Source organism: Condylura cristata, unplaced genomic scaffold (assembly GCF_000260355.1).
Source record: "Condylura cristata isolate star-nosed mole 26May11 unplaced genomic scaffold, ConCri1.0 scaffold00023, whole genome shotgun sequence".
NCBI classification, from domain to species: domain Eukaryota; kingdom Metazoa; phylum Chordata; class Mammalia; order Eulipotyphla; family Talpidae; genus Condylura; species Condylura cristata.
In genome coordinates this window covers 4,984,364-4,999,326 of record NW_004567124.1, presented here as the reverse complement: position 1 = coordinate 4,999,326, position 14,963 = coordinate 4,984,364, and the positions used below count along the sequence as shown (strand labels likewise).

General features: G+C 36.3%; 1 protein-coding gene across 1 annotated transcript in view; it reads left to right on the top strand.

Annotated features, from left to right (window-relative positions):
• MAP2K5 (mitogen-activated protein kinase kinase 5) overlaps window positions 1–14,963 on the top strand; it is a 244,151-nt gene that overhangs the window by 49,093 nt on the left and 180,095 nt on the right. Inside the window, exon 8 of the mRNA XM_004687642.2 lies at window positions 2,679–2,743. Coding sequence (XP_004687699.1) covers window positions 2,679–2,743 — 65 coding nt within the window. The remainder of the gene's footprint in view (window positions 1–2,678; window positions 2,744–14,963) is intronic.

Below are 14,963 nucleotides of genomic sequence, written 5' to 3'. Positions count from 1 at the left end.
ATATTTATAACCAATTCATGACCTTGGCCCTTGTACTTTTTCAAACTTTTTTTCACATGAAAAAATACTTATATACTACATAAAAAATCAGAAAACTCAAATAAACAAAACCAATCTGATATTTTTTCATTATAAAAATCTTACCAGATAAAGGTCTGTAGACATTATAGAAACATTTATTGTGAATGCTATTTCTTTAAATGACATGGTTCTAGAACTTGTTCTTTATAACTACTTTTGTCTTTATGAGTTGCTTACAGTTTTCCTCATTATCTGAGGGATTCCAGACCTCCATCTTGAATTTGCTTATGTAGTACTGCACACTTGTGCCTGCATAGGTAGCATGTCACATTCCCATCCTGCCACCCTGAAACTTACAGCCTGTCCTGAGTGGGATACCCATTACTCCTGGTTAAGTGGGGTGGTGGGAATGACTGTTCCACTTCTCTTTGTACCTGGTAGATGTTAAAGATAAAATTGTTATGATTTTGGCATCATAATGATGGAAGCTGCTGAAAGACATACCTAACTATGACTTTTCCGTCTTTTATGCTAATAAAATACCACAAAATCAAGCCACCTCCAAAGTGCAAGGTCTATCCCAATATATTAGAATGTACAATATCACTATGGCTTGGTGTGTGTATTTTTCTGAGAAGAAACTGATGGTCCTTTTACCTGGAAGGCATTGATGGAGTGGCAAAGGTGGAGGTAGAGGTGTATGATCATAGATTGTGGCCTTTGCAGAGTCTAGATCTTATATATACCCCATCGCTTCATCCTGCTTACCCTTAAATCTCAGTAAACCCCTAAACAGAATTTGTGGACTTGAGTGAAATTCTGTCCTAGAAATTTACTTCAAGCCATTGTCAGGGTGTAGCTTGTTAGGCAAGATAATGATACAAATTAGGTTGTTAGTCAGGTTTAGACTACTTAAATAAATGTTATAAAGGAATTAGCTTATTTGTACCTGCAATAGATACTATTTACATAAGTATCCTTTGTGCTTACTTTTCAAAGTAAACCTAGTAGCAATCCTACTAATTTAGCATTCTAAGTTACTTTATGTGCTGTTTTTCTTGACGTTATTTTAAAATTTGTCATTTGGTACGGAACAATGAGTCTTTCTTCATGTCATATCATTTAAGAACTTTTTTTCTACTAGGAATATAAAGGTAGTGAAAAACAAAATTTGCCTCAAATAGGAAAAAGTCACCAATTTTTCTGACTTGTTTGACATTTCTCCCCTGCCCCTAAATATAGTAATTAGCCGATTGCAAACTGCATCAATCAAATTGTACTACAATTAAATTGGGTGCTGAATTGGTCTTTATACATTAATCTGTCAATATTCTTTACGGATTGGCAAAACAGCTTTGAAAAGAAGCTGTTTCTTTTTACCTGCACTATGCTTCTCATTATCACAGTTCTCTGAAGCCTCAACCTCAGAAATATGTAGAAGAAAAATATTTCCCCTGATAAATGAAACCTTGCTTTATTCAATTGGTAGAAGTTTAGAATAGAGCAAAATATTTAAAGCTTTACTATAATGGTCTACAAGCAAACTATTTTTTTTCCAGGTGATATTGAATTAAAAACTCCATCCATTTTCTGCCCGTGCAATGCAGTGCAATTCCCTGGAAATTGATTTTTTTTTTAGGACTTACTATGGCTTTTCCCAAGATTTAGCTATATGGAAAATAACACCTTTATTAAATCCACTTAGTGAATAAAGTTGGCAGTTAATTTTTAAGCAGCTGGGCCAGTGTGTAGAAAATTACTGAATGCATCAAGTATAATCTGACTAGTCTTAAAGTGATTTGATAAATAATTATTTAGGGAGTTCTTTAGAACTCTAAAACATTTTGTGTGCATTAAAATAATTCACTATTCAGGATATAAATGAAAGTAATATTTTTGGCATAATAGATTTAGAGAACCTGGGAAGAAGTGCATACTATTGCATATACTGAGTTATGACAATGACATCAGTTTTAAGAATTGCATACTTACATATTTCCCTGTATGAATTACAATATTTGAGTATATATGTATTTTTAAGTGCATTGATTTGGCACTTTCCATTAGCATAATATGGTTTCTACCCATTTGTTGCTGTCTCCTTATTTAGCATTTCCAAAGAAAAGCTAGTGTACTCTAGGAAAATCATTAATGTTATCAAGCTAGTTTGTTTAATGTTAATTGTAGGGTCACCTGGAGAGTTTTCAGGGGCTGATTTATTTACAGATCTTGCATTAGATTACTCACTCTGTGTGTGTGTGTGTGTGTGTGTGTGTTTGTCTCATCTTCCCAAGTTTGACTTTGGTTATGTGTAGTGCTATTTGGCATTGGTTGTATATAGTGCTGGAGACTCTGTTCGTATCGGTAGCGCTGACCTGACCCTTTTGAGCTATGTTATATCATTCCATTTTGACACCTTTTATCAAACTTTAATGAAATGACCCAGGCAAACAAATTGTCATTAAACTTTCCATCACTTTGTCCCTTGGTATCGTCTTTTATAAATTGGACAGCAAATGTTGTATTGATCTTCTCGTTCTTGCAGCTGAACTTGAAATGACCCAGACTGCTTGTTGTTTATGGCCCAGAGTTTCTTTTCCTTGACATTTCCATCCACAGCATGACACCCTTTTTGTTTTTCTTTCTTTCTTGTGGAGATGAATGAACAAGACATACGATACCGAGACACCCTTGGTCACGGCAACGGAGGCACAGTCTACAAGTGAGTAGTCAATTTTGTTTAAACTTTCTATCCACTTTGCCAGATATGGGTATCCAAGTTCTCTGTGGCAAAGATTTTTACATGACCATGAGCTCTTAAGATTTTTATTTCTGCATTTGATGCCAGAATTCTACAAGACATCTATTTTCTCAGGAATTGCTTGGAAAAGTGCATTTATATTGCCTTTTAATATTTCTGAGTCTGCATCTCTCCTGGGTGAACAGTTAATAGTCCACCATTAGCAAGTGTACCTTTAACTGGCCTGAAGTTTAATGCATTTTTTTCCTTCACTCTTTAACAGCATTATTTTTTTTAAGTAGCTAGCACCCTGTGCTAGTCCCCTGACTGTTTACAACTATGCCCAGTGGAAGACAAACCTTATAAATACCATTGCTTTGCCCTGTGTTGACACTCTAAGTTATTAAAAAGCCTTCTTCCTGTTGTATTTCCTTCTCTCCTCACCCTACTCCCCTGAGAGAATTTCTACACATTGATGAATATGTTAAGTTATAAAATTCTCCCAAATTCCAGTTGCAAAGATCTTACCCTAAAGGAGTGTTCATTTTCATATTAAAAAATGCTAACCGTAAAAAATGGTTCTCTCTACAGGGAAGTCTTTCTCATGCAGAAGTGCAAAGTTTAAACTACATAATGTAATATCTGGTACTTAATAGTCTGCAATGGTGTATGAAAAATATTCCACTAGGAATTAAAAAATCCATACTCTGTAAGAAAGCCCTGAGGGAGTAATAAAGCTTTCCTCCAGAGAGCTGTTTTCCATATATACACTAAACCTGCATCATATTATGATTGTGCTTTTACCTTAGATATTATAACATTGATATTAATATATATCTTTAAAGTTGTAAAATAATTTATTTCCTAATTGGTTGCTATGTTCTTAGAATTTTAAATTCTTTTGTTTTTTTTTTTAACGACATGAATACAAATAAAATTGCCCTGTTATTATATTATGCCCATGAAGGGTCATGTTCTAAAATCCTAGATCAACCTCCATACATAGGTACAGCTTTGACATAGGGTTAGATACCTCAGAGTTAAAAAGCTCCATCAAGTCATCTGACCCAGTCACCCATTCAGGGCTTCAGTCCTCTCTATAGGTCAAACAAGCATGTGAATCCTTTCTCTTGAGTATCATAGGTTATTTTTTCCCTGCAGGTGACAGTACTGTGAATAATTGATCTGGAAGTTAAGAGCTTCTTTTATGATAATTCAGAGTTAAATAATAGTATTTCTTACATGATTCTTGAGGCCCTGCCTTTCATATATTTGATGCATAATATGTCTGAGTTTGAGGCTACTGTTACCTTCTAGATCATATTCTCACTCCTTCCCAGGCTACCCCCAGTATAGCAACCTTCATCTTTGTCTTCTCCCCCTTGATCTGATCTGACTTGAATTTTTAGCTTGCTCTGAAGGTCTTCGGTTTCAGCTACCCTTAGCAAGAAAGAAGGAAAATGTACACTCCAATTTGCTTCTCTTGAGTTCCCTGGAGGGAACAGTTTTCAAGACCTCAACCTTTCTTCTTCTTAATGCTTTTATGCTGATAGCTAGAGATAATAAAACAGGAAGATTTCTAGCAACTCTTTAGATTCCTTTTGCTGGTTTCAAGTGGAAACTAAAAGTATTTCGTTTGAATCCTAACCTACTTCATATTTGTTCTACTTTGCTAAGATGTTTAGCTCTCAAAGAACATGTTTGTATTTTTTTTTAATTGAAGATTTACTGTGAACTTACAGCCCTCCCTTATTCCAAAAGGGAGAAAGCAAAAGACCTACCCAGCTATTATCCCAGTACATAGTTTGTATTAGAAATTACATGCAAGATATTAAAATTTTAATCTTTATGTTAATGTGCTTTTGAATTATTTTAAATGTGATACAATATAAGTAACACAAATTTGCTATTGTAACCATTTTTAAGTCTATATTTCATTGGCATAGTACATTCACACTGTTAGGCAACCATCAACACTATCCATACCCAGAGTTCTTTTCATCTTGCAAATCTGAAACCCTGTACCCACTAAACACTAATTATTCATTTGCCAAATTTGTATTTTTTTCAGTGAAGAAGCATGACTAGAGCTACTTTTACTTGGGCCGCAGTGTCCAAGAGAGCATCCTCCTGAATGTTCATAGCACAGGCTCTTTAATCCACTAGAACTCTGTAGTGATATTAACAACTTATTTGTAGAGCTCATTTCGCTACCACTGCTGATGCTCATGTATGTATGTTGTAATATCTAGCATATTTTTGACGGTGCTTACTTTCAGAGGGTGATAGGAAATACCATGATCATTTTAGCACATTGCTATGCTTCTTGTAAAAAGAACACGTTTCATTTGCCTTATTGCTTAGATGATTTTTTTTTTAAAGATTTATTTTATTTGTGCATACTGAACTGGGTTACAGGCCAAAGGTGCAGGGGCGGTGAGAGGATTCACCAGCCACAGAGTGGGGAGCAGAACAGGCAGATTGATGGAGTACACTGCTGAGGGGAGCAGCAGGTGGGTCAGGAGAGGTCTGCTGCACCATGTGGTTCACCTCCGGGGTGGGGATCAAACGTTAGCGTCTTAGTGCTGTGCTTTAACCCGCTGTGCCACCAGGAGGGACACTTAGATGACTCTTAAGAGAAAAAGTGAAGCTACCCAATGCATAACCACTTGTGCTGATCGTTGGCTGTCATTTCCACCTGGCCTTCAGTTTGTGCTGCTCTTATATTGTGCGTTTACTCCAGCACAAAGAAATGGTACAATCAAAAACAAAACAAAACAAAAAACTGGCCTTTCCTGGTGCAGTGGGTTAAAGCACAGCATTGCAAGTGAGCTGCAGCCACTTCAGTGCCAGTTCGATCCGCGCCTGTGGAGGTGATGGCCTGGCAGACTTCACCTGACTGCCTGCTGCTCCCCTCAGCAGTGTACTTCGTCGATCTGCTTATTCTGTTGCCCACTCTGTCTCTGGTGAATCTTCCCACCACCCCTGCACCTCTGGACTATACACCTCTGTATAAATAAATACATAATTCTTTTAAAAACAAACAAAAAGAAAAGGTATAATCAACAAGAAATGAGAATCCACTTTGCCAAGTCTCTGTAAAACTGTTTGATGTGTTATGATTGACTTTGTCCTATATGAAGCTTCCCTTAATGGTGTTGGCTATAAAATTGTATAAAATTTCCCTCCCCCCCCCAACAAAAATGATTATATTACCGGCTATGCTACATAAATAAGATAAAGAAAAATTGGAAAATCCACTCATTGGTAGCAAAAACTGCTTAATGGGCCTACTTAATTTTTTCTTGCAAAGTATAATAAAGCTAATAAATGCATAACTAAGTTTAATATGCCAGTCTTAGTTGTTCTACTAAGTTGTGGTGAGGTGTTGTGAATTTCAAGGGACATATATTATTTAATTGTTGGTCACGTTTTCATCCTTCAAGTCTAGAAATCCTCCATGTCTCCTCCTGAGCTGTTATGGTAGGGATGGATGCATGCAATGCATTTCTTGGATTACTAATTTGGGTGAAATAGATTATAGTGGATATACTTTGGATTAAATTGTAACCCAAGCCTTAGAAGAATAATTTCAGAAGGTGAAATGAATATGAATATATTTTCTGTATTGTCCCATTGCCTGACATGCTACAAAGTTGCTCAAAAAAAAGGTAATTCAGGAAGAATACATGTTCTGTCTCCCTCTGAGAGGGTTAGAATAAATTTCAAAAATTATTTAAGAAAGTGAATGGTAGCATGTGTGGTGGCTAAGTAGAGGGACTTTGAATTTGAATCCTTCTTCTGCTGCTGTGTGACCTTGGGATAGTTATCTGTTTCTTGTCACAGTTTCCCCTTGTATAAGTGATAATAATGATAATACCTGTCTTACATGTTACGACTTTAGTTGGATGTTCATAGAAAGAGCTAGTACTATGAGTGGCACTAAATATTAGCTACTGGTAATGGTAGTTACTAGTTATAGAAAGCCCTGTGCTTTTTATGATTATTTGGCCATGGGGATTTTGTTTTTGAAGAACATCACTAAAACTCATAAAATTATTGTTAACTTTGAGAAATTCTGCATTATAAATATTTATTATGTTACATAGTATATTATTTTCTTCTATAGTTGTTTCATGAATAAAATTAATTATATGTTACCATGCACATGATAAATTTTTTTAATTTCAAAGTGTTTTCTCTTTATCATAGTTTACCTTCAAACTGGCATTGGACAGCTGGTATAATATCAAACCTGTTTTGCCATTGGGAAAGCTCAGATTCACAGTCATGTGCCCACTCACTGGCAAAGCCAGAACCAACATAGCCTCCCATCCTTTCTTGTCCCAGGCAGTGTTGTTTCTCAAGGTCAAGCAGAGTCTGTGTTTCCTTGCCCCAAATATGGAATCAAGGCTTTGATTCTTTGTTCTTCAAAAATAAGATCCGCATGGCCAAATAATCATAAGAAGCACAGGGCTTTTTTTCTGTAACTAGTAACTACCATTACCAGCAGCTAATATTTAGTGCCACGCATACATATTAGATGAAATGTGAATGAGGCAAGTGGAGGTTTGTTCAAGTAGGTTTTAGTTGGACTCTTTATTTGGAGTCTCCCCATAACGAGCTAGTTTTAAAAGCTGCCTGGTTGACACCTAGGAAGATAGGAAATTTCTAAACTAAGGGAATGTATCTGAAATCTTTCTTTTGAATGTTGACACTTTCAATACTTAGCATCCACTAGTTACTGTATTCTTTACTTGGATACTATCTCACATTGAAATGAAAGAAACTAACAGGTCCAGTTATGCTGTACACATTCGATAATGAAGATAAGTCATCCAAGCTACTTCGCTTCTGCACATTGTTTGATAGTCACATAAGCTTTAGGCCCGGAAATTAGGCAGTATTTAGCTCTTAGAACTTCAGTTGTACTAAGTCAGTTAACCAACAAGATCAAAGGATCCTCTCACCACCACCACCCCTTTTAGCAGTGCTCTCTGATATTTTCACATTATTTATTTTTATTGAAGTAACATTAATTTTTTTTTAAAGATTTATTTGTGCATACAGAACTGGGGTACAGGCCAGAGGCTAGGGGCGGTGAGAGGCTTCACCAGAGACAGAGTGGGAAGCAGAACAGGCAGATCGACGAAGTACACTGCTGAGGGGAGCAGCGGGCGGGTCAGGAGAGGTCTGCCATACCATGTGGTCACCTCTGGGGCAGGCGGAAATCGAACCCATGCGGAAACGGCTTTAGATTCTCAGTGCTGTGCTTTAACCCACTGTGCCAGGGAGGGCCAAAGTAACATTAATTTTTAATGATGTGTAAACTCCAAGGTTATCTTTTCACACCACACCCACCACCAAATGTCCGTTCACCATCTACCATCAGCCAGCTAATACCTCTATCCCATCCCTTTCATTCCTTCTGACAACCAGGAAGGCTTATCATCTGCCACGTTATTTTTTTCCTCAATGCAGTTAACTCAGGTCAGGACCCAGATTGTCACCTTGTTAGCTATGTATTCTAGTGTCTGAGTGTTTGAATTAGTAATGAATTTTCCACCTTTAGCTGCTTTATACAGTAAAGAGTATAACGTGAATTTGGGGTAAAATAGTGGTATAATAGGGAGCCCATCTCCTGCCCACATGGTCTTAAAGATTGGAAGAATGAATTTGACCATATCTAGAAGAATGTAAGAAGAGAGGAGGGATAATAATTCTCGAAGGTGTTGGCCTCCCTTCCTTTCTGTTGTTTTATCTATTTTATGAGGTATTTATTGGGAAGGAAGGTGAAGTTGGGCCTTGGAGGTGGTAACTGAGATCACGTGCACTACTAAGTTATATTCTACCCTTGTGATGTGACTGTACAGGCTGACTGCATCATTATATTTGTGTTAGAATCCTGTCAGATGGCTACAGTAGCATGACTGATTTCATGAAAATCAGAACTCTGATGGTCAGCTATATCAAATGAAAAAATAAATGAATTGTCTAATTAAATGCTGGATAGTAAACAAAATATTTCAAGACATGGGATTTCTGAAAGGAAAACATAATTTTTAAAAAATAGTTTATTTTTACATCATTTTGTGCCTTTTTCCATCTCAGTTTTTAATCCCTGTGGGCTTCCCATCGCCAAATCACCTGTGTGCCATTACCATATAGTCCAGTGCATTTCCCTCCCCACACCATTTTTTATCTCATTCTCCATTCTACCCCCATAAAATGTCTCTGGTATATAGCTGTTCATTATTATTGTTATTTTCTCACCTGGTCCCTTATACTTATGCTATGAGTGAAACCATCTGGTATTTTTCCTTTTCTTTCTGGCTTATTTCACTGAGCATGATTGCTTCCAGCTCCATCCATGTTGCTGCAAAAGGCATGTGTTTGTGGTTTTTTTTTGGTTGCTGAGTAATATTCCATTGTGTATATGTATCACATCTTTTTAATCTAGTCTCCTGCTTTTGGGCATTTGGGTTGTTTCCATGTCTTTTCAATTGTAAATAAAGCAGCAGTAAACATGGAGGTGCAGATATCTTTTTGAATCAGTGTTTTTGTGTCTTTTGGGTAGATACCTAAGATTGGGATTGCTGGGTCACATGGAAGCTCCATTTTTAACAGTTTGAGAAACCTCCAAACAGTTTTCCATAGTGGTTGTACTAGTTTGCATTCCCACCAACAGTGCAGGAGAGTTCCTTTTTCTCCACATCCTTGCCAACATTTGTTGTTGCTAGTTGTTTGAAGATGTGCCATTCTCGGTGGGGTGAGGTGGTATCTCATTGTGGTTTCAATTTGCATCTTCCTTATTACAGGTGATGTTTAACACTTTTTCATATGCTTGTTGGTCATCTGCACTGAGGAAAATATAATTTTAAAAAAGAGTTATTAATCAAAATGTTGGGAATCACATAATCCCCTGTACTTACTTCTCAGCCAACCTGACGGAGCCAACCAAAATAAGGAACCGTTGGTCTGATCCCACCTTCTCTGATGTTTGCATTCATGACCCCGCTGCTTTATAATCTTTTTTTGAAGTGCATCTTAGAGATCAAGGGTAGCTTTTAAGTGGCTTTGATATTGACTCAAAAGTTAGGATGATTGTTTGATTTATCTTAACTTTAAATTTCCAATTAAATGAAGAACCTTTCCTTACAGCCAAGATCATATTTTAAACAAGCAAACAAGACATCATCTTAATGCAAAATTAAATACTCATATATAGCTGGATTGTATTATAGTACCATGTGACAAGCAAGGATATTAATATTTTCAGAAAATCAATGAGTATTTGTCAAATGAAATTAATTATGTATGTTTTCCTCTCTTTCTCAGCATTTACTGTTGTAAGTTTGTTTCATACAGTAATGTGCATTGTATTGATTAAAATCTAAAAAATGAACCAGAGCTTGTCATTCTGTATCCCTTCCTTACCTCTGCTCCCCCCTCCACAACCCTGTAACTTCACACATGCTCATATCCATTATGGCAATGATGTATTATTGGCATCCAGCCAACATGACAGGATGTCACAGGTCGCTGAACAGAGATTTTCAGACTCTGTTTCCACACGAATTAACTATTATTGAAATAGTTTATTGAGATTGAAGTATTGATCATTTTCTGCTAACCTTGGCTTAAGAGAAGGAAGAGGAGGCAGTGGTGTTTCTGAAAGACACTAAATTTCGTTTTAAAAAATCTCATTTATTTAGTCTTTTCTTCCTCCTATTTTATAGCCCCTGTTGTTTTATTGCTTGGAAAAGGGTATCTTGGCTTTATTTTTATGACAGTATAATTATACTTCAGAAATGCACTTGATTACTATGGGCAACAAAATTGTTCTAGTATATTGGTTTGGCCAATATTGCTATACAAACAACTTTTCAGTCAATTGAGTCTGGTAAAAAATCAATACATTATGGTAATATTTCAAGTAAGAATTTGCTGAATCTAAGCATTTCAATACCATCTCCTTTCAAAGAAAAAATAGTTGTGAAGTGGCAAGACTTCTTTCTAATATTTTATTTTAATAAAAATGCTGTCTTTATAAAGAAATTTAAAGTTGCCTGCAGAAGCAGTTGTGGGCAGATAAACATTAACACACTTCTGTTTTTATAGAGTAAAGGAGATCCTAGATTACATTTGAAATCTGTTCTTGGGTTGCATCAGGAGATACAAAATCTGACTGTGCTTCACAATAGCCCTTCTTGAATTCATGTGTAAAAGTTCTAGATACTGAGTTTAGGGAAGTATGGATAGTTTGGAGATGACCCAGAGGAGCACAGAAAGAATAATAAGTGGTCTGGAACTTGTAGTTGTCAATCCTCCGTTCATTTTTGGAACAGTTATGTTCTGAGTGTATGCTGTGTGAAGAACACTTTGTGCCTGGTTGTGCTGACTGTAGGAAAAAGCATATCCTCATTGGACCTGTGTCCAGACGGATGGAGAAGCTCTGGCTTAAGCTCTGGGTTAAGGAAGGAGTGATGACTTCATCTCTTCGTTGAGGAAGAATCAGGAAAGGTATCTTCGCAGAGCTGGTATTTGAGTTGAGAAGTAGTCAAAAGCATTGGCTGACTGAGCTGAAGAAGAGAACTTTAAAGAGCTATGTGACAACTGACTTAAGTAAATTTAAGTCTGAAGGACATCCCTGTGGACAGAAGCACAGGTTTGCTTTGTGTTCTTCTGAAGGCTGGCCTCAAATTCCTTGCCTTGAATGTCTCTGTAACAGTATGCCTTTGATTAGAATGAGTGATATACTCTTCCCACTGGAGTGTCCTCTGTGGAGGAGACTCATCTAGGTAATCTGGTGGGCCACCTCACAGGGCCCACCATTATGCCTCATCTTCTGTAGACATGCAGTGTTTCAGGAATTCAGGGGCAGATTTTTTTACAATGAACAGTTAGACTTTGTATGTGAAGTGTTGCCCATTGTGGCTGTGTGAGGTGGTGAACTCTCCTACCTTAAAATGATACAGCTGGTGTTCAGAACTGCTGAGGAAATAGTTCCCACATAGAACTGAACATGTGAAGACTGCAAGGTGCAACTTCTGAAGCTAAAATTCCAGATTTAATTCAGCCCTCAGTGGCCACAGAAATCTATGTCAAACACTGCATGGTTTTGTAATTTTAAATTCTGTTTTATTATATATTCAGTTACTCATCAAACTAATATTTTCTGAGTCTTGCTCTGTGCCAATCACTGTTCAATAGTGAACAAGACTGACAAGTCTGTTTCTGAAACTTAGACTAATGGGGTAAACAGACAGTAATTAAGGACACAAATGAAGTAAAATGTTATCGGACCTTACCAGTGGTGTAATGAGTGTAAAATAAGTGCTTAGCAAGCCTTATCTGAGGAGGTGATTTTTGAGCTGAGACATGAAGGAAGTGGCCATTTGTGGGAAAATCTGGAAGAAAAGCCTGGTAGGCAGAAGGAACCTTCTCTCAAAAGCCCTGAGATTGGGGTAGATTGGGGTATGTTGTGTTTAGGCCAGTGTGGTTGGAGTAGATTGAATTCAGGAGATGAGCGATGACAGAGGCCTGATTACACAGGATCTTTTAGTCCTTGCTAAAGAAGACATAGTTGGTATGGTTACCGCTTCTTTCCTGTGAGAAAGAAAAAGCTTGCAAGGATTCATTGCATACTCATGGTCAAATCAAAATTAGAATTCATTATCAACACATTGAATTCTATACTTAAATACATTTTGTCAATTATACCATGTTAAAGCTGAAAAAAAAAAAAAAGGCTAGCACTCAGATCTTCTGATACGTTGAGTAATACTTGAGTCTACTTCTCAAGCAAGAATTTTATGTATGACACTCATTCTCAGCATTACCCAGCTTTTAACCCAAATTATTTTTATATGTATTACATAAATTAATACATAATTTTCTTATATATGTGTGTGTATATATATATATATATGTTCACTCAGTGTTGTGTCCACTCTAGTTGTTAATCTCAAAAACTGTTTCGTAGATGTAAAAACTGCCACTCCTGGGCTGACAGAGCTATTGCCACAAGTTTTGTTATTTAGTTTATCCTATGAGACTCTGAGGCTCTACTTACCAAAAACTTAGAATTTAGTAATTAAATCCCTATATCAATTGTATGTTATGCTAATGGAGGTAGTGTGTTTTCTGATTTCTAAAATATATTAACTTTCTAAAGCTATTTTACAGTATCTGATTTGTTAGAAAATTGTAATCTCTTGGTTGGTATGTAGCACAAGCAAATATTTGTATACCATAGCATCTAGGGTATTTACTTAAATTGCTTTTTTGGAAAATAATTCACAGAAAGTCCAAAAGGCATTTACTGTGTATAACTTCCTGCCACATTTTTTTTTCTTCATTGCTGTCATTGGTTACTTTGATATAAGAGACCATGTTTCTGTTAAATTGCTGTCTTACTGGAGTGAAATATGTTTAGGTTCTATTTTGTGCACTAACATGGAATTGGAGGAACAGATTACTAAAACAGAGGGGGAGATAGCAGTAGAGACTCAAGCTATAGGTATTGAGTATGAAGTTTTTAAACATTAATTAGATTTTTAAGTGACTTGTATTTTGTTATTCTCTTGGCCTCAGAATTTCCATGCTTTTCCTTGTCTGTTACTAAAGAAAGTATTATTGCTAAAATCAGAGTTCCTGTTTTTTGTTTTTCTTTTTTGTGTGTGAATTCAAATAATGAAATGAAAAATGTTCAGACAAAATTAGAACTTGCTTTAGGGCACAATCAATACAGCATTTTAACAAGCTTAGTGTATTTGGAAAATATGTGTTGTGTAAGGTTCTCAAATATACTGATTCTATTACGACTGCTAACTGTAGCAGCAAAATGTAACAATATAGTTAGTCAATAAACATAAAGCTCTGATTAAACCATAATTAAATTTTCAGAAAAGTTATCTAAAAACTATGAATAAAATATATTTTTACATTCTCTCAGCACCAAAATGTTTACCCAATGAAACTATCATAGCAGAGGAAACAATATATGGGATAAAATTACAGAAAGAATTTTTACTACAGACACGTACTGAGTTAAGTTTATGTGCCCCATTTATCTCTTTTAACTTTTTTTGAAGATAATTCTTGGTGAGTGTTGCAGAGTCGAATTGCTGAGGTATCTCATTGAAAAGGCAAATGAGAAGTTTCCCTTCTTCCCTGGAAGCCAAAAGGACCTACCTGCTTCCAAATACTCAGTTGCAAGGTGCTCAGAATCATAGTGGTCACGTTTGTGTTTCCTATCTGGGCCACCATCAACTCTCTGGGTTAGTCCCCAACAGCATTCTGTGTCACCATCCTCATTTGTCCTATGAAGAGAGTTAAATGCAGGAGTTAATTGATTTTTCTGAGATTTGAAAGCAAGACAGGGATAGAATGACTACTGAACCTCATACTTTATTATTTTTTAGCTCCTTGCCATTGCTCTTCCTAGTGAATAGCTGGTTCTGTGAAGTGCAAATGTAAGCTCACTAAGAATTTCTGTGCAAGCCTAGAGATTTCTGGTGGCATGTTCTAGCAATATATAATATAGTTGTGCTTTTTATCTTTTGCATCAGACACATGTACCTTACAGGGGACCCATGCATAAATTGCTGTCTTCTTTCTCTAATCACCTGGAAGTTTTAAATCTTTGAAGTAACTGGTGAATCCAATATCAGAAGTGCTTATACTTATCTCCAAACTTTGATCATGTCAGCTGTGATTCTCCAGAAACTATATTTTTGCATTTTTTCATTGCTTACAATTGTGTGAGTGCATTTGTATAGTATATGTATTTAAATCATCTTTGGGATCTTGTTGATGATTTGGCTGCTGGTCTCTATAAGGAAGTTCATTTTCTTCTCCCTGTATGGACCTTTTCCTCTTGTTCTACCATTAATCTTAACTTTTAAAATATATGTAACATCTTTACACCTAACCTCCTGAGTGGCTTAGAGAATAACACCATCTTCTTACCGATTTCTAAGAATGCTGTAAAACAAAACACTGCTTATTTTTTAAAGACCGTATTCTGATATATTTTTGAAAGTCACTAAAGTGTCTCAGAAAGAGCATTGTAGAGTTGCATTTTCACTCCAGACACTTAAGTTCTGTTGTCCAAAACATAGCTCCCCAACATAGAGGAACAGTTAGTTCCATGTAGAAGAAAGTAACTCAGATTTCTTCTTGTGTTTGGATCTAAAGA